The sequence below is a fragment of the Onychomys torridus genome, chromosome 6 (assembly GCF_903995425.1).
Source record: "Onychomys torridus chromosome 6, mOncTor1.1, whole genome shotgun sequence".
Lineage (NCBI taxonomy): Eukaryota > Metazoa > Chordata > Mammalia > Rodentia > Cricetidae > Onychomys > Onychomys torridus.
In genome coordinates, this window is record NC_050448.1 from 92,014,232 (window position 1) to 92,038,803 (window position 24,572).

General features: G+C 42.1%; 1 protein-coding gene and 1 non-coding gene across 4 annotated transcripts in view; both read right to left on the bottom strand.

The window, feature by feature from the left end:
* Window positions 1-1,836: 1,836 nt before the first annotated feature.
* Rtca (RNA 3'-terminal phosphate cyclase) overlaps window positions 1,837-24,572 on the bottom strand; it is a 29,017-nt gene continuing 6,281 nt past the window's right edge. For 2 of the 3 annotated variants that reach the window (XM_036190586.1, XM_036190588.1), the window contains 7 exons: window positions 22,383-22,441; window positions 20,454-20,595; window positions 18,158-18,282; window positions 16,316-16,374; window positions 14,020-14,114; window positions 7,703-7,807; window positions 1,837-4,196 (listed from right to left, as the gene is read on the bottom strand). In XM_036190586.1, the coding sequence (XP_036046479.1) occupies window positions 4,095-4,196; window positions 7,703-7,807; window positions 14,020-14,114; window positions 16,316-16,374; window positions 18,158-18,282; window positions 20,454-20,595; window positions 22,383-22,441 (687 nt within the window). In that variant the 3' untranslated portion in view covers window positions 1,837-4,094. The remainder of the gene's footprint in view (window positions 4,197-7,702; window positions 7,808-14,019; window positions 14,115-16,315; window positions 16,375-18,157; window positions 18,283-20,453; window positions 20,596-22,382; window positions 22,442-24,572) is intronic. The other variant, XM_036190587.1, reaches the window with a different exon arrangement.
* LOC118586417 lies at window positions 9,672-9,773 on the bottom strand. Its single transcript, XR_004945312.1, has one exon. It is a non-coding gene; the product is annotated as a U6 spliceosomal RNA (small nuclear RNA).

The following is a 24,572-nucleotide window of genomic DNA, read 5'->3' on the forward strand; positions in this document are numbered from 1 at the left end:
CATTATTCGTAATAGCCAGAACCTGGAAACAACCTAGATGCCCCTCAACTAAAGAATGGATAAAGAAAATGTGGCACATATACACAATGGAGCACTACTCAGCAGTAAAAAACAATGATATGAAATTTGCAGGCAAATGGATGGAACTAGAAAATATCATCCTGAGTGAGGTAACCCAGACTCAGAAGGACAAACATAGTATGTACTCACTCATAAGTGGATACTAAATATGAGGGAAGGGATGGCCAGACTGCAATCCACAGCTCCAGAGAGGCTAGCTAACAGGAAAGACCCTAGGAAGGACACATGGATGACCCTGTGAAGGAGAAGTGGATGAGATCTACACGAGTGGACTGGGTGTGTGTGGGATGGCAGAAGGCAAGTAGGGGATGAGAACATAGGGAAATGGGAGGGTCAAGCTGGAACAGGGACAGAGTGGGAGGGCAGGGAGGGAGATACCATGATAGATGAGGACATCCTGGGAATAGGAAGAGGCAGGGTGCTGGGGAGGCTCTCAGGAATCCACAAAGATGACCCCACCTTGGTCTGCTGGCAGTGGTCCAGAGGGTGCCTGGATTGGTCTACACTGGCTACCGGCCTAGCAAATAACCTAGCTGTCATCATAGAGCCTTTGTCCAGTGACTGATGGAGGCAGATGCAGAGATCCACAGCCAGGCCCCAGGCTGAGCTCCAGGAATCCAATTGATGAGAGAGAGGAGAGATACTGCAGGCGAGGAACACTGAGATCATGATGAGAGGACGTGCAGGGATGACCGGCCACACTAGTGGAAGCCCATGAACTGTGGACTGGTGGCTGTGGAGCCCCCATGGGACTGGACTAGACTGGATATGGAAGACTGTTGTTTGGCTCGAACTGTTTGGGGGGCACCCAGGCAGGGGGATCGGGATCTGTCCCTGGTCTATGGGCAGGCTTCTGGAATCTGGTACCTGTGGTGTGACACTTGCACAGCCTTGGTGCAGTGGGAAGGGGCTTGGACCTGCCTAGCTCTGTCTCTCTCAGTGTGCTGGGCTCTGCTGACTCCCCATGGGAGACCCCGATTTAGGGAATGTGGGGATGCAGCATGGCTTGAGAAAGAGAGTTGGGGAGGGGGAGGAGGGGGGGATCTGTGGATGGTATGTGGAGTGAGTAGAAAATTTCTTACTAAAGAAAAAAAAGATCATCTGTTTGCAATACCAAATAATAAAAGAACATATAGCACATTAGAAATCAACAAGACCAAAATTAGCATTTTGATCCTGATTGACTTTGGGGACCATTAAAACACAATCATAAAGAAAACTCAAATTAAGCTTCATGAGTAATCCTGGTGGGAGACCGCCTTAGTTTCTACCCTGAACTGCTGCCTCTCAAACTTTCAGGCCAATAGTCTTGGATCCTCTGCTCATGTCAGCAACACACTCCCCAAGCTGACAGCTGTTTCCCGTCTTTAAAGAGCATAAGCATTCCAACAGACTGGGGAGATCGCTCACTGGGCCCAGTGCTAGCCGTAAAATAGGAGGCTCCACATTCAGAGCCTCAGCACACAGGCAAAAAACCCTGAGACAGGGTTTCTCTGTGTAGCCCTGGCTGTCCTACAACTCACTCTGTAGACCAGGCTGGCCTCGAACTCAGAAATCCTCCTGTCTCTGCCTCCTAAGTACTGGGATTAAAGGCACACCACTCAGCTCTTAGTTCAGTGCTTGTAACCCTAGCTCCTGAGGAAGGCATCCCGATGTCCATCTCTGGCACCCCATACACACACATGCACACACACACATATACCCACACACTCACATGCACAATAGATACATAATCTACTGGGCTTTCACAAATGCTTCTAATAATCATAAACATTAGCTTTATTTAAAGATGCACTGTTGCGATGATTTATGTAAACACTGAAGCCCATTTTACATAATATACATAGACACAAATGTGTATCTTTGAGTAGTCTTTCAAAGAATAATAAGTCAAGTTTTTATTTCTAGTGCCCTGGAGATTTTCTTACAGTCTAGAAGAGTGCAAGATAAAAATAAGAGCAATATTATAATGGGGATTAAAAAAAAAAAAAAAAAAAACTTTTGTCAAGAGGAAGAAGGGCAGGTTGTGAAAGAGAATCTAAAAGAGGAACCCACTAACCTGCCCTGCTTTCAGGCTCCTCGATTTGAGGAAGAAATATGTAAGCAGGGAAAGTTGGAAACCAGTTCTCTAAATGAAGCCCTGATGTAGGCAAACAGAAACCAAAACAAGTTTGAGGAATATTAGTTTTAGTTCTTGTGGGCATGAGAGCACACAGGGCCTCATGAACACACTGCAAGTACTCTACCACTGAGTTAGATCAGTCCCTAAAATATTCTTAAAGAGCCAGGCTATTAGTGTATTTAGTGCTGTAATACCAGCACATGGAGATGGAGGCAGAAGAATCAGAGTTCAAGACCAGCCTCTGCTAAACAGGGAGTGCATGGCCAGTATAAGGACCCCGTCTACTAATGTTAAAGAGCGGCAAATCCCCAGAACTCCTTCTATTTGTTATTAACTATTAACAATTCCCTCTTATTAACACAGGAAATCAAGTGAGAATTATAACAGAAGCTATTTAGCTCCCCGAGGGAGTAACAAAGCTTACGGCTGCCCTACCTTTGTTGAGAAGCAGATTTAACAATGGCATTCCTACCAACATCAACCACACTGTCACCATCCGAGCTGCTGAGTTCAACACCATTGACAACATCCTACCAGCACAAAGGGTCACACCAGCCTGAGGGAGGCCTGACTTACCAGAATTCTAAAAGCTTTACTCCAAGGATAAAAGTCTATCTCCTATCTCAATTATTACAGAGTGAGCAACTTACAAGGCTTACTTACTTTGTGAATATGTACTTAATTACCCTTCATCTATGAAGCAAACTGCACCTACTATCCGAGGCTATCGAAACCACTGGCAAGGATAATGACCATATTTTGCTCTGAGCAGACTGGTCGATACATACAAATTTAAATTTCCTAAAGGTATTTCAGCACCCTCTCTGGATTGACTTGGACAATGACTGGTCGATACATACAAATTTAAATTTCCTGAAGGTATTTCAGCACCCTCTCCGGATTGACTTGGACAATGTTTAACGTATCACTAGGTAAGATCCAAGTCAGATCCATCCACGTTTTTATCAACTACACGCAGACAGACAGAGAGCGCATACTGAGCTGAAACATCAGACCAGGTTCACTCGAGGCACCTCAGCTGCTAACAGGAGCAGCAGAGAGCAATGGCGGCACATTTCTATCCTAAGGGCACTCAACTCTTCTGGAACACTCCAAGCCAGACAGACGTGTTTGAGATAAATGTGGCCAAACCTGCTAGGGTTAAGATGGCGATATGCTACTTAATGGAAGCATTTCTTTTGGACACACCTGAACGGTCAAGCCGGGCCTGCTCCTGCACACTGGAGCCTTTAATAGTCTAATGTCACTGGAACACAGACACTGTAATACTACAACTACTGATCTGATAGCAAACAGCTACTAAGTGTGTCATGGGCAGGTTAGTGGCAAAAATAATATTGACATACTGGACAAATGATTCATCTCACAGGTGGGACAGAACAGAAGGTACGCGATTTCATCATGCTATTCAGAAAGAAGTTGCATTCAAAACTGATGAGTTATTTATGTCAAAATTTCTAGTTAATATTTCAGGACCAAAGTTGACACTAGGTAGTTCAAACTACAGAAAGTAAAACTACAGATGAGGTCACTAGTAACACAAACTACAGATCAACTCTATGTCCCTGGCTTAGTTTATTACATTTGGGGAAAAAAAAGGAGAAGCAGCGCATATTTGGGGTATCAACCACATCTGATTTCAACACTTTAATACTGAAATTGACTACCATCCTCACCAAGTTTTGTCTGTCACTGTGTGTATCTCAGGAGACAGTCAAGGTGAGCTTCACATGATGAAGCATTCTCAGCATCTCAAAGTACTACGCTTCATCTCCTCCAAATTCAGTCAATATCTTACTTCTTAGTCACTGTGTCACAGCATATATAAAATCAGTTAGCCCAACATGGAGGTATCGCTTAGGTAAAGCCCCTAGAGATGTGGATTCGCCATCCCGATTCCTTCACATTCGATGATGTAAGTGTCTTTAGAGGCATCTTCTTCCTCTTCTGACTTCTTCACAGTGAATTTGGCCTGGAAGCAGAATATTAATTAGCATGTAAATACAACGAAGAGGACAGGATAACCCTAGAACTCGAAGTTAAGGAGACAGAGTTAATATCAAATCTATTTGTTGAAGAAGGTACACACATAAAAATCAAGTGACTTATAAAGAAATTCAGTAGCTTCTTTGTCCTGGTACCATGGTTCTTGTTCACTGTTGTGGAGTCTGTCAGAACAGAGAAATCAGGCTACCCCCACCCACTGACTAAGAAGAGACATGTGCAGCCAAGGCGAGTGGAACTTCTGAAGCGCTTTTCTCTTCCCCTCTCTTCTTCTAAAACATGGGCCTGAATCATGTACCTGTCAGCTATGACATTATTTGCTCTCACTAAATCTTTCCTGCCAATTTAATCCTCTAAACATAATTCAAGAAGCAATTCAGAAAGGGTAGGTGGGGCAGAGGGGTGGTGGTGACTAACATCCTTCCTTCGTCACTGAGCCTAATGCTCCAGTTCTCACTAGTTAGCTAAAGCCACCTTTGAAATATGGGGTCCGTCACTGTGCTCTGGAAGCACCATTTTTAAGAAAAATGTAGTTCCTGTTAACAAAACTGAATTTAAGTCAAAACAACTGAATAGGTTTTGAGATTCTGGCAAAGGGATTTCCAGTACGCCTTAAGTTTTAGGAGTCTCTAAAATACAATGTGAAACCACCATCCTGTGGTCTTCCTGACCAGCCAAGTTCACAAGCTTCAGTTTCTGTTCACGTAACAGTGAACTGCACAAGCAGACTTCTAAAAATGACCCTGGAATAATGAAGAAACACTGAGCACTGAGCAAGGGAGCCAAACTCTTGCGTAGTTATGTGTCTGCACTTTTCAAATTACAGACATGAAAATATGAAACACAAGTCATATAGATGGGAATCAGTTCAAGTTTATGCTTAAGCGTACTTACAGAGAGCCTAAGAGATGATCTAGGGGAAGTCCCTTATTTTAACAGATGAGCTCTTTGCACTGAAGGACAGAAAAATAGACTCTTTGGCCCAAGTCACCCAGTTAAAATACAACAAAGAGGCTGGGTGTGGGGGTGCACACCTTTAATCCCAGCACTCAGGAGGCAAAGGCACTTGAGTCTCCGTGAGTTCGAGGCCAGTTCCCGGCCAGCCTGGTCTATAAAGCAAGTTCCAAGACAGCCAAGGATACACAGAGAAACTGTTTTAAAGCGTACATGCGCGCGCGCACAAACACACACACAAACACACACACACACACACACACACACACACACACACACACACACACACACACACACACACCAAGCGTGGGTGGTAAAGACCTGTAAGCCCAGAATGCAGAAAGCTGAGGCAGGAGTTTGAAGCCAGCCTAAACTACACTTAGTAAGACCCTTTTCAAGAAAAACATCCCCCCACCACACCCATGCACACACACAGTTGAATAAGAAACAAAAGTCCCCCCCCCCCCCCAATCAGGGTACTTTCTGCTGTAGACTCACTTAAGTAACATGTAAGTGGCTACAAACATACAAAGTACTGTAAAGCTTAAGGCCACAATATGTGAAACTTGATAGCAACTAGCAAGGACGTCAGTCTACGGCGGAGAAGAGTGCTAACTGGAAATACAGCAGAAGTATAAATAGAAGTAAGCACAGGGGGCTGGAGAGATGGCTATGCATGTAAGAGCACTGGCTGTTCATCTAGAGGACCCAGGTTCAATTCCAGCACCCACAGGGAGGCTCACAATCACCGCAATTCCAGCTCCTGGGGACCAGACACCTTTCTAGTTTCTCAGGGAATCAAGCACAAATATGATACAAATAAATACAGACAAACCATCCATAAGTATAAAATAAAATAAAAATAAATTTAAAAACAATAATAGGATGAAGCTCAATGATAGAATGCTTGTCCAAAATGCAGAGATCATTGGTTTGGACTCTCAGAACAATGAAAAAAAGAAGCAGCAAGAAAAGGGAATCAAGGACATTATAAACTAGGTAATTCACTCCTGTCATCAGGCTTTTATCTACTCCTCCTCAGGACAACAACGGAAACTTGAGTGAGTAGAAGTTGTAAGAACTGCACAGGGGGAAAGCAGGGACACCTCTGTGCACCTCCACAGCTGCGACGCCATGTCTTTCTGTAGCTACTGAATTGTTTTTGGTGACAGATGGAGTGAAGATTTGACACAGGGTCTTGTTACAAAGCACTGGCTGGCCTTGAACTCCTGATCCTCCTGCCTCCACCACCCAAGTGCTACAACTATAAGCATGTACTACCATGACTGGCTCATGAAGAATACTCGAGAGAGGGAGAGAGAGAAGGGGAGGGGGAGGGGGGGGGGGAGGGGGAGGGAGAGGGGAGAATGAGAATGAATGTGTGCTGTTTTATGGTTGTTCATTTTGTCTTATTCTCATTTTCACTTTCTTGTCTGTTTTCTTAAGAAAAGTGTTGAGGTGGAAGTAAAAGAAGGTGGGAGGACCTGGAAGGAGATCAAAGAGGGGAACCCATGATCAGAATATTTTGTATGAAAATAACTATTGTCGATTTAAAAAATAAAATAAAAAGACTATTCTTTAGAGAGTTCAATGTAGTTCTTTTATCCTTTTACTGCTCTTGTTTTCAAAGAGTCTCTACCTTATAGCCTAGGCTGGCCTGAAATGTGCCATGCAGACAGAACTGACCTCTGGATTACAGTCATTCACTACCAGGCCTCATGGGAATTACTTTTATAATTTCAAAAAAGTCAGCAACCTCATAAAATTTGAGTCATAAATTTTACAGAATTATATTTCAGAGAATATAGCATCTGGGTGTGGTGGCTCTGCTTTGTCCCAGCATGCCTGGGGCAGAGGCCAGAGGACCACAAGTTCTTCTGGGTCCATCTATGAAGTTCAAAGTCAGCCCAAAATATAGGTTGAGACCCTGACTCAATAAAACTAAACTAAAACCATGCAAAAAGTAAAAGAGAAATTCCAAAATAAAAATATGCTCTGGTACTGGAAAAGGAAAAGAAGAAGCTGTGTGTATTCATAGTTTTAAAAAAAAGTGAGAAGCAATCTGAGAAGGGAAACACTCTACAGTGGCTTTACAAGCCAGAGGAAATAATTTATATATTTCCTACAAAGAAATTCACATTAGTTTCATGGTGAAATATATACTCATCTTTCTCTCTCTCTCTTTTTAGTTAAGAGTCCTGAAGAAAAGGCACAACATGAGCTCACACAGCATTCAAAGCAGAATTCCTTCACTGATGGCCACAGAACCACAGAACCTTCAAAAACGTCCTCCAGCTGTGCCCCAAACCCAGGCTGCGGACAGACTATAGACCAAAACAGAAAACAGCCTCCTCTCGGCCTCATTTTACTCTCAGCACCCACCATCTCAGAGTACAACACAGACAGATGCTGAGGGAACTAAGAACCCACTTTGCAGGGAGCCCAGGAGCTGCACCAGCTGTGACTGCTACTGGGTTTCCTGTGTATTAACCTAGGTGCTCTTGCTAACAGATTACTCACCTTGGCTAGTTGTTCTGCAAAATGAATAGCTGTTTGTGTGTGCAGTGTGACTGGTCCTGTTTTTATTCTGGAAATTCCATTGGCTAGCGCCATGAAAATAATCAGCTATTAAAAAAGAACAAAGAAGAAAAAAAATCTCACAAATATGCAAATACTCAGAATTTCCAATTCCCTAGTCACCCATAAGGAAAATGCTACTAGAAATCAAAACAGCTTTAAAAAGAAATTAAAAGAATAATCTGCATTTTCTTTGTTTCCAGAAGCTTTAGATGGTGACAGAGAGTGTGTCGACCAGCGTCTGTGGCTTGATAAATGTTTAGCAAGACTGACTTTTCAGAATAAAATAGAGAGCTGGGCATTGTTACACTAATTAGAACAAATATTTCTGCAAGCTGGCATATAAGACAAGTTCTTCTCTTCTAAAGTTACATTTTAAACAGCAAACGGAGACTACAGAATTCCTGGGAATACGGACTTAGGCAAGAAGGAAATGACTGAACATAAGGAGAACTGTTCTAGAAAACGATCAAGAAATCCTGCAGAGTCCTCCTCTTTCTTCCCCTTTTCTCCTTTGTCCCTAGATCACCACAAGACTCCAGGCATGTTAGGCAAGAGCTCTACCATGGGCTGGCCTGAGAACACATCTCTAAAAGCAGACTGGTGACTTGAGAGGAAGATATGGTAGAAAGGAAAGCACACCGACAGTGCAATATAAAAACGTCTTCTCTGCCAGACCTGGAAGTGCATGCCTGTAATCACAACTAAAATTACTCAAAAGAGATCGAAAAGAACATTACATATTCATCACAGGAAAAATCCATCAAGATGAAGTCTCAATCTGAAACATTTATGCCCCATGGGGTTGGGGATTTAGCTCAGTGGTAGAGTGCTTGCCTAGCAAGTGCAAGCCCTGGGTTCGATCCTCAGCTCCACAGAAAAAACAAAACAAAATGAATATTTATGCCCCAAATACAAGGGCAACTATATCTGTAAAAGAAACATTACTAAATCTTAAACCACACATTAAACCCCACACACACTAATAGTGAGAGACTTCAACATCCCACTCTCACCAATGGACAGGTCTGCCAGACAGAAACTTAACAGAGAAATAAGGGAACTAACAGACATTATGACTCAAATGGACTTAATAGATATCTACAGAATATTCCACCCTAACACAAAAGAATATACCTTCTTCTCAGCACCCCATAGAAAATTCTCTAAAATTGAACACATGCTCAGTCACAAAGCAAATCTCAACAGATACAAAAAAATTAGAATAACCTCCTGTATTTTATCAGACCACCATGGCTTAAAGTTAGAACTGAACAACAACACAAATTACAGCAAGCCTACAATCTCATGGAAACTGAATAATGTTCAACTGAATCACCACTAGGTCAAAGAAGAAATAAAGAAATTAAAGACTTCCTAGAATTCAGTGAAAATAAATGTACAACATACCCAAACTTATGGGACACTATCTATGAAAGCAGTGCTAAGAGGAAAATTCATAGCACTGAATGCCCACATAAAGAAGTTGGAGAAATCCCACACTAGCGACTTAACAGCAAACCTGAAAGCTCTAGAACAAGAAGAAGCGAACTCACCCAGGAGAAACAGACGCCAGGAAATAATCAAATTGAGGGCTGAAATCAATAAAATAGAAACAAAGAAAACAATGCAAAAAAAAAAAAAAAATCAATGAAACAAAGAGTTGGTTCTTTGAGAAAAATCAACAAGACACACAAACCCTTATCAAAACTAACCAAAAGGCAGAGAATATCGAAATTAACAAAATCAGAAACAAAAAGTGAGACATAACAACAGGCAATGAGGAAATCTAGAGAATCATCAGGTCATACTTCCTCCACAAGATTGCAAAATCTACAAGAAATGGACAATTTTCTGGATAAGTATCACATACCCAAATTAAATCCAGACAGGCAGTAAACAATTTTTTTTAAAAAATATGGACTGCTTCACAAATTTACGTATCATCCTTGCACAGGGGCTAATCTTCTCTGTATCGTCCTAATTTCAGTATATGTGCTGCCGAAGCAAGCACAAGGCAGCAAACAATTTAAATAGACCAATAACCCCTAAGGAAATAGAAGCAGTTATTAAAAGTCTCCCAACCAAAAAAAACCCAGGGCCAAATGGTTTCAGCACAGAATTCTACCAGAATTTCAAAGAAGAACTAACACCAATGCTCTTCAACGTATTCCACACAATAGAAACATAAGGAACATTGCAAAACTTTTTATGAGGCTACAGTTAACCCTGATACCCAAACCAAACAAAGATGCAACAAAGAAAAAATTACAGACCAATCTCCCCCATGAGCATTGATGCAAAAATACTCAATAAAATACTGGCAAATCAAATCCAAGAACACATCAAAAAAGTCATCCACCATGATCAAGTAGGCTTAATCCTAAAGATGCAGGGATGCTTCAACACACACACACACACACACACACACACACACACACACACACACACACACACACACAAATCTGTCAATATAATACACCATATAAACAAACTAAAAGAAAAAAACACATGATCATCTCATTAGAAGAAAGCCTTTGACAAAATCCAACACCCCTTCATGATAAAGGTCTTGAAGAGATCAGGAATACAAGGAACATTCCTAAACATAATAAAGGCAATTTACAGCAAGCCGACAGCCAACATCAAATTAAATGTAGAGAAACTCAAAGCGATTCCAATAAAATCAGGAATAAGACAAGGCTGTCCACTCTCCCAATATCTATTCAATATGGTACTAAAAGTACTAGCTAGAGCAATAAGACAACAAAAGGAGATCAAGGGATACAAATTGGAAAGGAAGAAGTCAAACTTTCACTATTTGCAGATGATATGAAGTCTACATATCAAATATTCTACCAGAGAACTCCTACAACTGATAAACACCTTCAGTAATGTGGCAAGATACAAGATTAACTAAAAACAAAAAAAATTAGAAGCCAGCCTGGGCTACCAAGTGAGTTCAGGAAAAAGGCGCAAAGCTACACAGAGAAACTCTGTCTTGAAAAAAAACAAAAACAAACAAACAAAAAAATTAGTAGCTCTCCTATATACAAATGATAGATGGGCTGAGAAAGAAATCAGAGAAACATCACCCTTTACAACAGCCACAAATAATATACAATACCTTGAGGTAACTAACTAAGCACTTGTATGACAAGAACTTTAAGTCCTTGAAGAAGATATCAGAAAATGGAAAGATCTCCCATGCTCATGGATAGGTAGGATTAACTTAGTAAAAATGGAGATCTTACCAAAAGCAATCTACAGAGTCAATGAAATCCCCATCAAAATCCCAACACAATTCTTCACAGACTTGGAAAGAACAATACTAAACTTCATATGGAAAAACAAAAAACCGAGGAGAGCTAAAAGAATCCTGTATAATAAAGCAACCTCTGGAGGCATCACCATTCCTGATCTCAAGCTCTACTATAGAGCTATAGTAATAAAAACAGCTTGGTACTGGCATTAAAAACTGACACGTGGACCAATGGAATTGAACTGAAGACCCTGACATTAACTCACACACCCATGAACACCTGATTTTTGACAAAGAAGCCAAAACTGTACAATGGGAAGGAAAAAAAAAAGCATCTTTAACAAATGGTGCTGGCATAACTGGATGTCAACATGTAGAAGATTGATATAGATCCATATCTATCACCATGCACAAAACTCAAGTCCAAATGAATCAAATACCTCAATATAAAACTAGTTACATTGAACCTGATAGAAGAGAAAGAAAGTAGGAACTAGTCTTGAACACATTGGCACAGGAGACTACTTCCTAAATATAACACCAGTAGTATAGACACTGAGAGAAACAATTAATAAATGGGACCTCCTGAAACTGAGAAGCATCTGTAAGGCAAAGGACACAGTCAATAAGACAAAATGACAGCCTACAGAATGGGAAAAGATCTTCACCAATCCCACATCTGACAGAGGGCTAATCTCCAAAACATAAAGAATTCAAGAAACTTCATTATCAAAATACAGAACAATCCAATTTAAGAAATGGGCTACAGAGCTAAACAGAGAATTCTCAACAGAAGAATCCCAAATGGCTGAAAGACATTTAAGGAATTGTTCAACATCCTTAGTCATCAGGGAAATGCAAATCAAAACAACTCTGAGAGTATCTTACACATGGCAAGAATGGCTAAGATCAAAAATATTGATGATAGCTTATGTTGGAGAGGATATGGAGCAAGGGGAACACTCCTCCATTGTTGGTAGAAGTGCAAACTTGTACAGCCACTTTGGAAATCAGTATGGGAATTTCTCAGAAATTTGGGAATCAACCTGCCTCAAGACCCAGCTATAGCAGTCTTGATCATACCCAAGGAATGCTCAATCTTACAAGGGCACTTAATCAACTATGTTCACAGCAGCATTATTTGTAATAGCCAGAACCTGGAAACAACCTATGCCCCTCAACTGAAGAATGGATATAGAAAATGTGGTACATAGACACATGGAGTATTACTCAGCTGTAAAAAACAATGACATCATAAAATTTGCAGGCAAATGGATGGAACTAGAAAATATCATCCTGAGTGAGGTACCCAGACTCAGAAGGACAAACATGGTATGGAATAATTTATAAGTAGATACTAGATATAAAGCAAAGGATAACCAGACTATAACCCACAGCTCCAGAGAAGCTAGGAAGCATGAAAGACCCTAAGAAGGAAACATGGATCGCCTTGGGAAGGGGAAACAGAGGAGATCTCCATGAGTAAACTGGGGACAAGGGGAGGGGGGGGCAGTAGAGGAGAGGGGATGGGGGATGAGAACATGAGGGAACAGGCTGGTCCAGCTGGGGAAGGACAGAGTGAGAGAGCAATGAAAAGAGGTATCTTGATAGAGGGAGACATTATAGGGTAAGGGAGAAATATGGTGCTAGGGAAATTCCCAGGAATCTACAAAGACGACCCCAGATTAGACTACTAGTAATAGTGGAGAGGGTGCCTGAGCTGGTCTTCTTCTGTAATCAGATTAGTGACTACCCTGACTGTCATCATAGAGCCTCCATCGAGTAACTGATTGAAGCAGATGCAAAGATCCACAGTTAAGCATCAGGCCAAGCTCCGGGAAATCCAGTCGAAGAGAGGGAGGGATTATATGAGCAAGTGGGGATCAAGATCATGATGAGGGAATCTACAGAGACAACTGAACCAAGCTTAGAGGAACTCATGAACTTTAGACCAACAGCTGTGGAGCCTGCATGGAACCAGACTAAGCCCCCTGAATACAGGAGACAGTTGTACAGCTTGGTCTGTTTGAGGGGCCCCTGGCAATATGATCAGGATCTATCCCTAGTGTATGAACTGGCTTTTTGGAGCCCAATACCTATGGTAGGATGTCTTGCTCAGCCTTGATGCAGCTGGGAGGGGCTTAGTCCTGCCTCAACTGATTGACTCCCACAGGAGCCCTTACCCTTTTAGAGAGAGTAGTCAGGTGGAGGGGAGGCTGAAGGGGAGCAGGAAGAGGGATGAGAGGGGGATCTGTGGTTGATATATAAAGTGAATAAAAAAATTTCTTAAATAATAAATGAAAAAAACTGACAAGAAAACAGCTACTAAGTAGCAAAGTGACTAGGAGAGAGAAGAGCATTTCAGAACTAAGCAAAGAAAATACACCAAGAAGAAAGCAAGTGCGTGAAAGTCAGGCCAAGAAAGGCAAGGTCTGAAACTCCAGGAATATAAATTCTTTTTTTTTTTTTTTTTTGGTTTTTCGAGACAGGGTTTCTCTGTGTAGCTTTGGTGCCTTTCCTGGAACTTGCTCTGTAGCCCAGGCTGGCCTCAAATTCACAGAGATCCACCTGCCTCTGCCTCCTGAGTGCTGGGATTAAAGGCGTGTGCCACCACCGCCCGGCCAAGAATTTAAATTCTAAGAGAAAACTTTTCAAATGATTGAAATAGGACTTTCTATAATTAAACAGCATGTGAAAAACTATATTCAAGCCAAGTATGGTGACACATACCTCTAATCCCAGCACTCAAGAGGCAAAGTGCATGTTGAGAATTCAAAATCAGTTTGGGCTAGAAGGCAAGATCCCGTCTCAAAAAAAATTAAATAAAAAGTTCCAGTATAGAGACAGCTGAGTGGAAATACCTTGCATTGAGACCAAGGAAATGAGACAAAAGTGTCTGGACATTTGATGGCACAACGAAAGACACTTGTGTTCAACATAATTATGTTCCAATCCAGCAGAAAGGATGGTGTTGACCTGCAAGTGCCGCCGCCATTACCTGGTCTTGTAGGTACTCGTCCACTGTGCCGCCATGTCTAAGATTTGCTAACAGCATTTCAGCAGCTTCAATTCCAACCTTGTCTGCATTCACACCTAAAACAGCAGGTGTGATCAAAAGAAAACAACAACAAATTACTCCACGTCACCAAGTTTAACTGAACTGAACAAGGTGACACACTTCGGAACCTATACAGGACTGTTCCAGGTTCAAGGACAGCCTGGCCTACAGAGTGAAATTCTGTCCCAGAAAAACAGAAAGTTTAATTGGTACATTTCAATTAACATGGAGGTAACATTTTCCTTTTAGGCTCTGAACTTAACCAATGCACTTTTTAGGAAGGACCTTACGCTATTTAATCTTCTGAAACTTGAGAAAAACCAATGTGTCAATGCACAAGTGGAGGAAAAACAGGTTGTGCCTGCTTAAGAAATACTAATTATGGAGCCAGTGAGATGGCTCAGTCAGTAAAGGCACCTGTAGCCAAGCCAGATGCCCCAAGTTCAAGCCTCAAAAATCACATAGTGAAAAGAGAGAACCAACTCCTGAAAGCTGTCCTCTAACCTCCATGTGTGCTCTGTGGCATGTATTTCTTAAAAATACTACTCATGGGCTAGGGATGTGGCTCAATGCTTGAGCACCTACCTTGAATGTGTGAGGCCCTAGCTTATCCAAAACTATGAAGAATAAATACAAAAACAAAAAAGCAGGGATTGGAGAAGGATACACAGTCAAGAGCATTGGCTGCTCTTCCAGAGGACCCAGGTTCAATTCCCAGCACCCACATGGCAGCTCACAATTGTCTGTAATTCTAGTTCCAGGGGGTCCAACACCCTCTTCTGGTCTCCCTGGCACTAGGCACAAAAGTGGTGCACAGACGTACATGTAGGCAAAACACTCATAATTTAATTTTTTAAAAACTCATTATAAGGCCAGTTTATAACAAAGTTATAACCCAAAGCTATACTTCAGTTTCCAATCTAAAACTTGTGATTTACCCAAGTTAGAATTAGTCACAGAAAATGTCAGGAGAATTGAAGGTCCCCCCCCCCCCCCCCGTATCATCTTAAAAAGAACAGGTGACACTCCCAGAGCAAGCATTTAAAGTCTAGTCCTTTGACGCCCAGAAGTTAGGGAGGCTGACGCAGGAGGCTTGAGGTTGAGGGTAAGATACCATTCACTGCACACAATAAAACCCAAACAAAGATCCGAACAGGCGCTAACCATTCTGAGTACGTCCCTTGTTCTACTTACTACTTGTCTACACATCCTAAGTCTTTGGTACAAAGACGAAACAAAATAACGCTATCAGAAGTAACGAGTCAAATTCTCCCAGTCTTTAAAAGAAATCCTTGGCTGTAAATAAAAATTTCTCAGAATAAGGCAATTTTGTTTGTATTTTGTATCTTTACATTTACTGGATCATATATATAACATCAAGGATACACACACACACACACACACACACACACACACACACACACACACCTTGAGAAAATTGTCTAGCAAAGCTGTACACGAAATCATCTTTGCAAGATACCTCCTAAAAATGTTCACAAGAAAGCCCTGAGATCGAGACAACCAGATAAACCCAAACTATGAGGAATTCTATTGAGAAAAATGTCCTGAACTTTTCCAAATGTCATTCCCATAAGAGTTAAAAAGAAAAGGCACAGAATTCTGTACTAAAGACAGCCTAAGCTGGGCCCAGTAGCACAGGCCTGCAATCCCAGCACTTGGAAAGCTACGACAGGAGGATTGCCAGGCTGGGCTTCGTAATGATTACAGGCCAACAAGGGCTGACCTTGTCTGAAGAAACCAAATAAAGTAATAAAGTAGAATAAAAGAGTCAATAACCATGATGGCTCAACACTATGTGAACATAAATAAATCCCATACTGCTTCTAGGTAACTTGTTTAAGTTAATGTGTGGGCATGTCTGTGTAACAAATTCTTCAGCTGTAAGGCACTGTGAATCTGTCGGTATTTGGAAATGCATGCTGCAATTTCATGACTGAGGCACGGCACCCACAAGGAATGTTGGAACAGTTCAGAAATGCACATAACATGTAGCTAAATAGTCACAATGTGCACCTAGGAGACGGTGTATAAAGGACTACTTGAGGTCTGAAATTTTCTCAAAATACAAAGTTGGGAGTGATGAAAAATTTGCTAGCTCTAATAGTTGACTCTATCTTTTACGTAAGTCAGTCATCATTCTCAACAGTCTACTGTGAGGAGATAAAGATTCTTTTAATGACAATGGGAATTACAGACCCCTCTCCTTCGTGTCTACCTCTTTTGCCAAGTGATGATCCAGCAAACAAGCAGCCAGTGGATGTCTCAGCAACAATGCTACATAGGAGGAAAAAAAGTTTAATTACCAACACTGTAATACTCTAAATTCCACGTAAATTACTGTTAAACAGGCAAAATTCAATCTGGTCACCACACTGCAGTAGCGAAACTCCTCCAACAGACAGTGACATCCCTAACAATCCCCCATCAGCCCTCTTGGGGCAATAGGACTCCTTCGGGCAAAAATTCAGCAGATTCTAATCTCACACGTACAAGGTATTCTGTCATTAGCACTAAATGGTTACTCGCACACAGTGTTACAAAGCACTCCATGGTCAGCTTAAATAAAAATGTCTTCATGCAGACTCGAATTCTGTCCTAGGTTTTTATTACATAGTACTATAGCAAAGAAGGCAAATGCTTCCTTTAATCTTTGTAAATTTCTGAAAAGGTGGTTTGAAATGTAAGTATCCACAAAATACTGTACTTCTACACCTCAAAAACACCAACTAAAGAATTTTTGTAACTTAACTACTAACTGGGTTAACACAGTATTTTTAAAAGACATCATTACCATACTAACTTTTTGTAAATTAATTTGATACTTGAGGTATCTTTAAAAAAGTTGGAAACATTTCTATTAGCATTAGTTTCAAAGATTACTTTCTGATTAGCTTAAATATTTAAATTCAGGGGGCTGGAAAGATAGCTCAGTGGTTAAGAAAACTGCTCTTTCAGAGGACCCAAGTACCCAGCACTCACTGAGGGCAGCTCACAAGTGCTTAGAACTCTAGCTCCAAGAGACCTGACACCCTCTTCTGTACTTCACAGATGCCTGCACTCATATGCACAGACCCACATGAAGACACACATACATGTAACTAAAATAATAAATCTTAAAAAAAAATTCTAAGTTCACTACAACTGTCCCTCAGTACTCATGGAGAGTTCATTCCAGGATCTACATACACAAGGATACTGAAATCCAAGGATGTCTAAGTCCTTTAAATGGTATTGTATCAACTAACTAGTTCACACCTGTAACTCCAGCACTCGGGATGGAAGGCACCAGGATTACTGACAATCTGAGGCCAGCCTGGACTACAGAGTAAGATCTGTCTCACCAAACCAAGTAACATCCTGAGCATGTGGTACATCCCTGTCCTCCCAGAAAGGAGGCAAGAGGAACATGAGTTCAAGGCCATCCTTTGACATACAGAAAGTTCAAAGTCATGCTACACTACATGGGACCTTGTTTCAAAAAACAAAACAAAAGAGAAATGATGTAACATTGATACCAAACTTGTAGGCACATCCTCCTATACACTCTGAATCATCTCTAGATTACTTAAGACTCCTACTGTAATGTACACACTTTGTTATAGTTGTTACACTGTACTGTTCAAGGAATGACAAGGGGAAAAAATGCCTATTTGCATTTAGAATATAAATCTGTTTTTCCCAAATACTTTTATCTGGAGTTGCTTGAATTACGGTCATGGGACCCACAGATAAATGCTTACAAAGTGCAAAATACCTCAGGGGAAAAACCACAATGACCATTTTTTTTTTTTTCGGTGTTTTGCTAATTTAAGGCAGTATCTTGGAAAGAGCCCAGGCTGTCCTCAAACTTGTGACTCTTGAGTTTAAGAAGTACAGGCATGTGACAGGCATGTGACACCAAGCTTCAGCCAGAATAATGACACTACTTCACTAGACTGTTGTTTCGGTAGAATGTCCTTACAAATATGTTGTTGAACCCTCAACTGAGAAAACAGCCTTCCACTCTGATGGATGATGACTTCAGGGTTTCTACTAATGTGTAAGTGTGCACTCTCACATGATCCCACTGCCGTTGCCAAAGGCTTGGTCTCTGGACTCCTGTAGAGGCTGGATGCTGACGTACAGATCCCTCATCTCCTTTCTGATGCACCGCACAGCTGCCGCGGCCATATCTTTTGCTACCTATTTTGGCAAATCAGAAAAGGAGAACAAATTCATCACTGGTTATTTGGACAATGTGTTTTTCATAATTACTTTCAATCCTTCGAAATTATGTAACATAGTCAACTTCTCCATGCATCATTTTAAAAATGCTAGAGAGAACATTGACTTAAGAAAAATTCAAAAGAAAAGACATTCAAATTAAGTTCTAGAGAACAGGAGTAATCGTTCAGCAGTCAGAAGCACTTGCTGCTCTTGTAGAGGACCTGAGTTCAGTTCTCAGCATGCACAATGGGCTAACAACCATCCCTTCAGCTTCTGAGGATTCCACATCCTCTTCTGACCTCAGCAGGTATAAGGAGCACATGTGGTGTACATACATGAAGGCGAAACTCATACACATAAAAATAAAATAAATTCAGGGCTGGAGTAACAGCTCAGCAGTGAAGAACACTGTCTACTCTTCCAGAAGACACCCTTTTGATCCCAAGCACACACATGGCAGCTTATCACCACTGTAAATCCAGTCCTAAAGGGACCCAACACCCTCTTCCAGCCTCAGAAGGCACTGCACTGTGGGAGTCCATTTTCGGGTTTCCTAGTGGCTTTACCCAGCAGGTCTGCATAGAGAGGATGATTGGACCACGGGCCAAGTGCAGGTGTCTGAGATGGTCTGCACTTGGCTGTGCTGGAGGAGGTCTTTTGCTCCACCCCTTGGCCTTTCTATAAATACCCTGGGGCAGAGACAGTCAGGGCCCCGATAGAATAGGTTCCAGGTCCTCTCAAGGATATCCTGTATTTTCTGTTTCTTCTCCACCCTAAATCCTTCTAATATTTCCTACTGCTCCTACTTAAGAGCACTCTGAGGAAATGTGGGGGTGGGAGGTTAGCCCCCCACCACCACTGAATATACATAGAACAGATATACATGCAGGCAAAACACTCATACACACAAAAATAATAAAATAAAACAAAGTTTAAAAGTTGGGCCGTGGGGGTACACACCTTTAATCCCAGCACTTGGGAAGCAGAGGCAGGGGATCTCTGGGAGTTTGAGACCAGCCGGTCTCCAGAGTGAGATCCAGGATAGCCAGGACTACACAGAGAAACCCTGTCTCAAAAACAAAAACCAAAACAAACAAACAAAACAACAAAGTTTAAAAAATAAACAAACAAAAAACCAAAACAAAAAAGTTCTTCTAGGCAGGGCGAGGCACACCTTTAATGGCAGCATTTGGAAGGCAAAACCAAGTGGAAGTCTGTGAGTTTGAGGTCAGCCTGGGGTACCTGTGAGTTCCAAGCCAGTCAGAGTCACATGGATAGACCCTGTCTCATAAAAAACAAAACAAACAAAATAAATACGTTTCTCGGGCCACCTTAGTTGAGATGGCTGAGTGGGTAGAAGCACCTGCTGCCAAGCCAGCAGCCATGAGCTGGGGTCCCCGAGCTCACATGGAGGGGGAGCGAAATGGCCCCTGGAGGTTGTCCTCTCTCCCCACAACACACTCTGGAGTGTGCTCCAACCCCGACTTCCACACGTGCCCCATGGAATGCAGCCCAATCCCTACTCACACAAAAGAAATAAATATAGCCGGGTAGTGGTGGTGGTGCACAGCACTCGGGAGGCAGAGCCAGGAGGATCTCTGTGAGTTCGAGGCCAGCCTTGTCTAGAAAGCAAGATCCAGACAGGCACGAAATCTACAGAGAGAAACCCTGCCTCAAAAAAAGAAAGAAAGACAGACAGACAGAAGGGAAGGAAGGGAGAAATATAATTCAAAACGAAAGTCCTCAGGCTGGGGATACAGCCCGAGAATAAGCAGTGAGACAAGTGTTTGGGAACTCACATAAACCCTGGGGTTACTGGGCCTGTAAGTTCAAGGCCACCATCAGCTACATCAGGGCTACATGAGACCGTTTTGAAAAAACGGACTAACAACATTTTGGAGGTAGAGACAGGAATAACGCTGAAAGTTCAAGACCACCTGGTTTACCCAGTAAGTTCCAGGAAGCCTGGGCTATTTGTCAGACCCTGTTTCACACAACAAAAAATTCAAAAGTAAGAAAAGTAATCCAACAAAACCTCAAATTGTCAGAAACTCTTATTTTGAAAGAAAAGGTTATTTTCAAAAAATCTCAACGTTGCAGTGCTATCAAGGTGTCCGTAGACTTCTAAGAGCACTGAGACAACTTACTTTGAGTGGCAAAACGCCAGCAACAAAAGCTCTCCCATAAATCTTGGTCACAGAGCCTCGATCAGTCAGGTTTATTGGGTCCAACTGTTTAACTGGCGACATTCGGACAATCACTTCGCCGCCCCCCTTCGGGTAGTAGCCCCTAGGCAAAGGAGAACAAATACCTACTGAGTGCAAGACAAAACAAAGCTTAACAATCAATACATTACAGTGACAGGAAGGATACCAAGACCACGTATAAACTGTGCAAATTCCGTGAAAGGTCTAAAGACTCTCTGCAGTCTCGGACGTCCCCTCTGCGGTGTGAAGACACAAGTGACTAGTATGTGAACGTGAGGTTCAACCCACATGCTCAAAGAAATCATCGCCCCAGCTACACGAGACCATGTCGAGTGCTCAATGGACACAGCACAGTGGCGACACTTAAGATAGCCCACCTAGCACAGCAGCTGGCACGGCGGGCATGCAGATTAATACCCGATGAACATATGCGCCACTGACCACTAATAAAATTTGAGCTCAGTTCTATTCATTTATTGCAGATGCTGAGAACTGCTGTGCTTCCATCCTCAAGAATCTCCAAGGAGATGACATAGTTTACAATCTACTAAGAGTATAAGGATGCTGCAAAGAGGTACCAACAGATGAGTAAGCGTGCATGCATCCATCAAGAGTCCAAACAGAAATTATTATTATTTTCTATTTTAAATACTTTCCCTAATTTTGGAGTGAGCAGGGGATACATAACATGAATTTAAAGGGGGAAAGTAGTTTAAGACAGTAGGCAGCCCACTGAGTTAGACTATGACAATCTGAAAGTAGGAAGAAGCTGAAACTAGCTGACCACTTTGCCTGTTCAGAGGCATGGATGACACAGGAGTGGATGACTCAGGAGTGGATGACACACACATGGATGACACAGGAGTGGACAACACACACATGGATGACACAGGAGTGGATAACACAGGAGTGGATGACACACACATGGATGACACAGGAGTGGATGACACACACATGGATGACACAGGAGTGGACGACACACACATGGATGACACAGGAGTGGATAACACAGGAGTGGATGACACACACATGGATGACACAGGAGTGGACGACACACACATGGATGACTCAGGAGTGGACGACACACACATGGATGACACAGGAGTGGATAACACAGGAGTGGATGACACACACATGGATGACACAGGAGTGGACGACACACACATGGATGACTCAGGAGTGGACGACACACACATGGATGACTCAGGAGTGGATGACTCAGGAGTGGATGACTCAGGAGTGGATGACTCAGGACTGGATGACACACACATGGATGACACAGGACTGGATGACACACACATGGATGACACAGGAGTGGATAACACTAGCTATGAAAATCCCCTCCGTGTAGAAATTCTCATGAAAACATTTCTCTCCAGAAACAAATGAACACTGCAGGTGGCTGGTAAGGTCCCACAGCTCTACAGTTCATCTTGAAACCACAAAGTACAATTACTCTCTGTAAGAAATTTATCATGAAGCCGGTGGTGGCACATGCCTTTAATCCCAGCCCTCAGGAGGCAGAGGCAAGAGGACCTCTGTGAGTTCGAGGTCAGCCTGGTCTGCAGAGTGATTTTCAGGACAACCAGGGCTGTTACACAGAGAACCCCTGTCTCAAAAAACAAAAACAATAACAACAAAATAACAAACAAAAAAAGAAATTTATCAAGAAATTGACAATATTAGAGTGACAGTTCTTTAATGTAACTTTTCCACTAATTTTAGAACATGCAATAGATGAAAAAGGTTAAGGGCTGGGATGTAACTCATCCACAGGGCCCTGGCCTGAGCATGCACAAGCCCCTGGGTTGGACTCCCAGCACTGCCGTCAGAAGGGTGGGGTAGGGCACTGAGGACTGCGTAACTTACCTCATTTTAATGTCACAATTAAATTTGAAACCAAATTTCTCAACGATTGGCTTGAAAACCTGAAAAAGTCAGTTGTTAAGTTTAGCCACCAGTATGCAGATTCACCAAGTTCAATTCTTAAATGAAAACGCTATGCAGTGAGCCAGTCAACAGGTGCTACAGATAAACAGGAACAACCAATACTGAGATCAATGCTACTGTTCATACGAGAAGCCTGTTACACAGCTACTCGGTTAACGTTTAGTTAAGCAGGACTGTGCAAGTCTAATAAAAAACCAGCAGCTCTACATGCTTGATTCCAGCAATGACAGTATCAACAGTGTGCACTAAAAGACGCAAGAGGGCGCTGGTGAACAGCCTTCCATTATGCACCGTTTCTCAATGCTGCTAAATCTTAGATAGATGCTTTCCCCTCACTTTTTCTTATTTCATATTAGAAACATTCTTTTCATGACATCCTAAGTTCTTCCCAAGCAATATTTAAACAACATGACACCTGAGCAGAATTTATTGAACCATCCTCTAAGGCAGTGGTTCTCAACCTTCCTAATGTTGTAACCCTTTAATACAGTTTCTCATAGTGTGGTGACCTCCATAAAATTACTTCACTACTACTTCATAACTGTCTGTTACTGTTATGAATTGTTAATATAACTATACGATATACAGGATATCTGATATTCGGCCCCCAAAGGGGTTGCAACCCACAAGTTGAGAACCACTGCTCTAAGGTAGCATGCCTATATATGCTCTCCAATGATAATCAGTTTATACAAGGCTATGCTCAAGGATCTTAACATTCATCTTTCACAGTAGCTTCTATGGAGTAGTTTCCTCTATGTGAATTACTAGGTAAGGAGGAAGTGACTTTCACTACACATCTGACTAAAGAGATGATGCCTTCCTTCAGAACGGAGTGCTTCAGAAGATGGTAATTAAACTGGAAGCCCATGAAAACACATGCCATCTACTTGAGATTTTTTCCTTTCTCTAGGCTATCTCATGTGTGCAGGAGGTATAGACGGCACTAAATTTCTGTTTTGCTTTTTTCAAAGACAGGAGTGGTGAGGTAACCCAGGGCAGAGCACTTGCTTAACAAGCGTAAAGCCCAGGGTTGTCCCCCAAACATTTCAAAAACTCAAATGGGGAAAGGGCACTTAAGCACAGAGGCCATCTAGTGCTGGGTAGGATGCAGTAGAAGCTTTCATGGGGTAACAAAAAGGACAGGGCTTAAAATATTTCAGTAGTGTCTGTACATCTTAATAGTGAATTTGTTTAAAACTGCCAAAAGATGGAAGCAACTTAAGTGGCCTTCAACTCCGAGCAGATAAACAAACTGGATCATTCAGAGATTAAAACCACTTGGCCAGCCAGGCAGTGGTGGTGCACGCCTGTAATCCCAGTATTCGGGAGGCAGAGTCAGGTGGATCTCTGTGAGTTCAAGGCCAGCCTGGTCTACAGAGCCAGTCCAGGACAGGCTCCAAAGCTACAGAGAGAAACCCTGTCTCAAAAAACAAACAAACAAAAAAGACCACTTGGCCTTTAATGCAGTAACACTGAGTCTCAAATCTATTATGTAAGTGAAAAAAACTAGACCCCGGAGCTGGCACGGGAGCTCGGTTGGTAGCCTGCCTGGGTAGCATGCATGAAGTCGTCTTCCAGCATAAACTGGCCATGGTGGTGCACAACTGCAACTCACGCTCTGCAGGTGGAAGCAGGAGCATTGGAGGCCCCAGGTCACCCTCCCTGCACAGTGAATTTAAGGCCAGCATGGGATACATGAGACCCTGTTAGAAAAGAGGGAAAAAAGACCAAATCTAAGGCTACACAGAGCATTACCACTTTAGAGGACATCATGAAAAAGACAAAAGTAAGAGGAAATAGAATAGTGGTCACCAGGAGTTGGGACAGACTAGCGACAAAGGTGTGTCATTTATTTATTTTTTTAAATAAAACTATTCCCCATCTTAGCTATGGAAACTGGTTCACAGGTGTGTGTGTGTGTGTGTGTGTGTGTGTGTGTGTGTGTGTGTGTACAAAATAATTCCTAAAACTTCACTTAAGGGAATCAATTTAACTGTAAAGAATTATGCCACAATAAACCTAGAGCAAAATAACCATTAATACAGACTGAATGTCCTTGCGTGAAAATGCTCAGAAGCAGAAGTGCTTTGAGCTTCTGACTTTCTC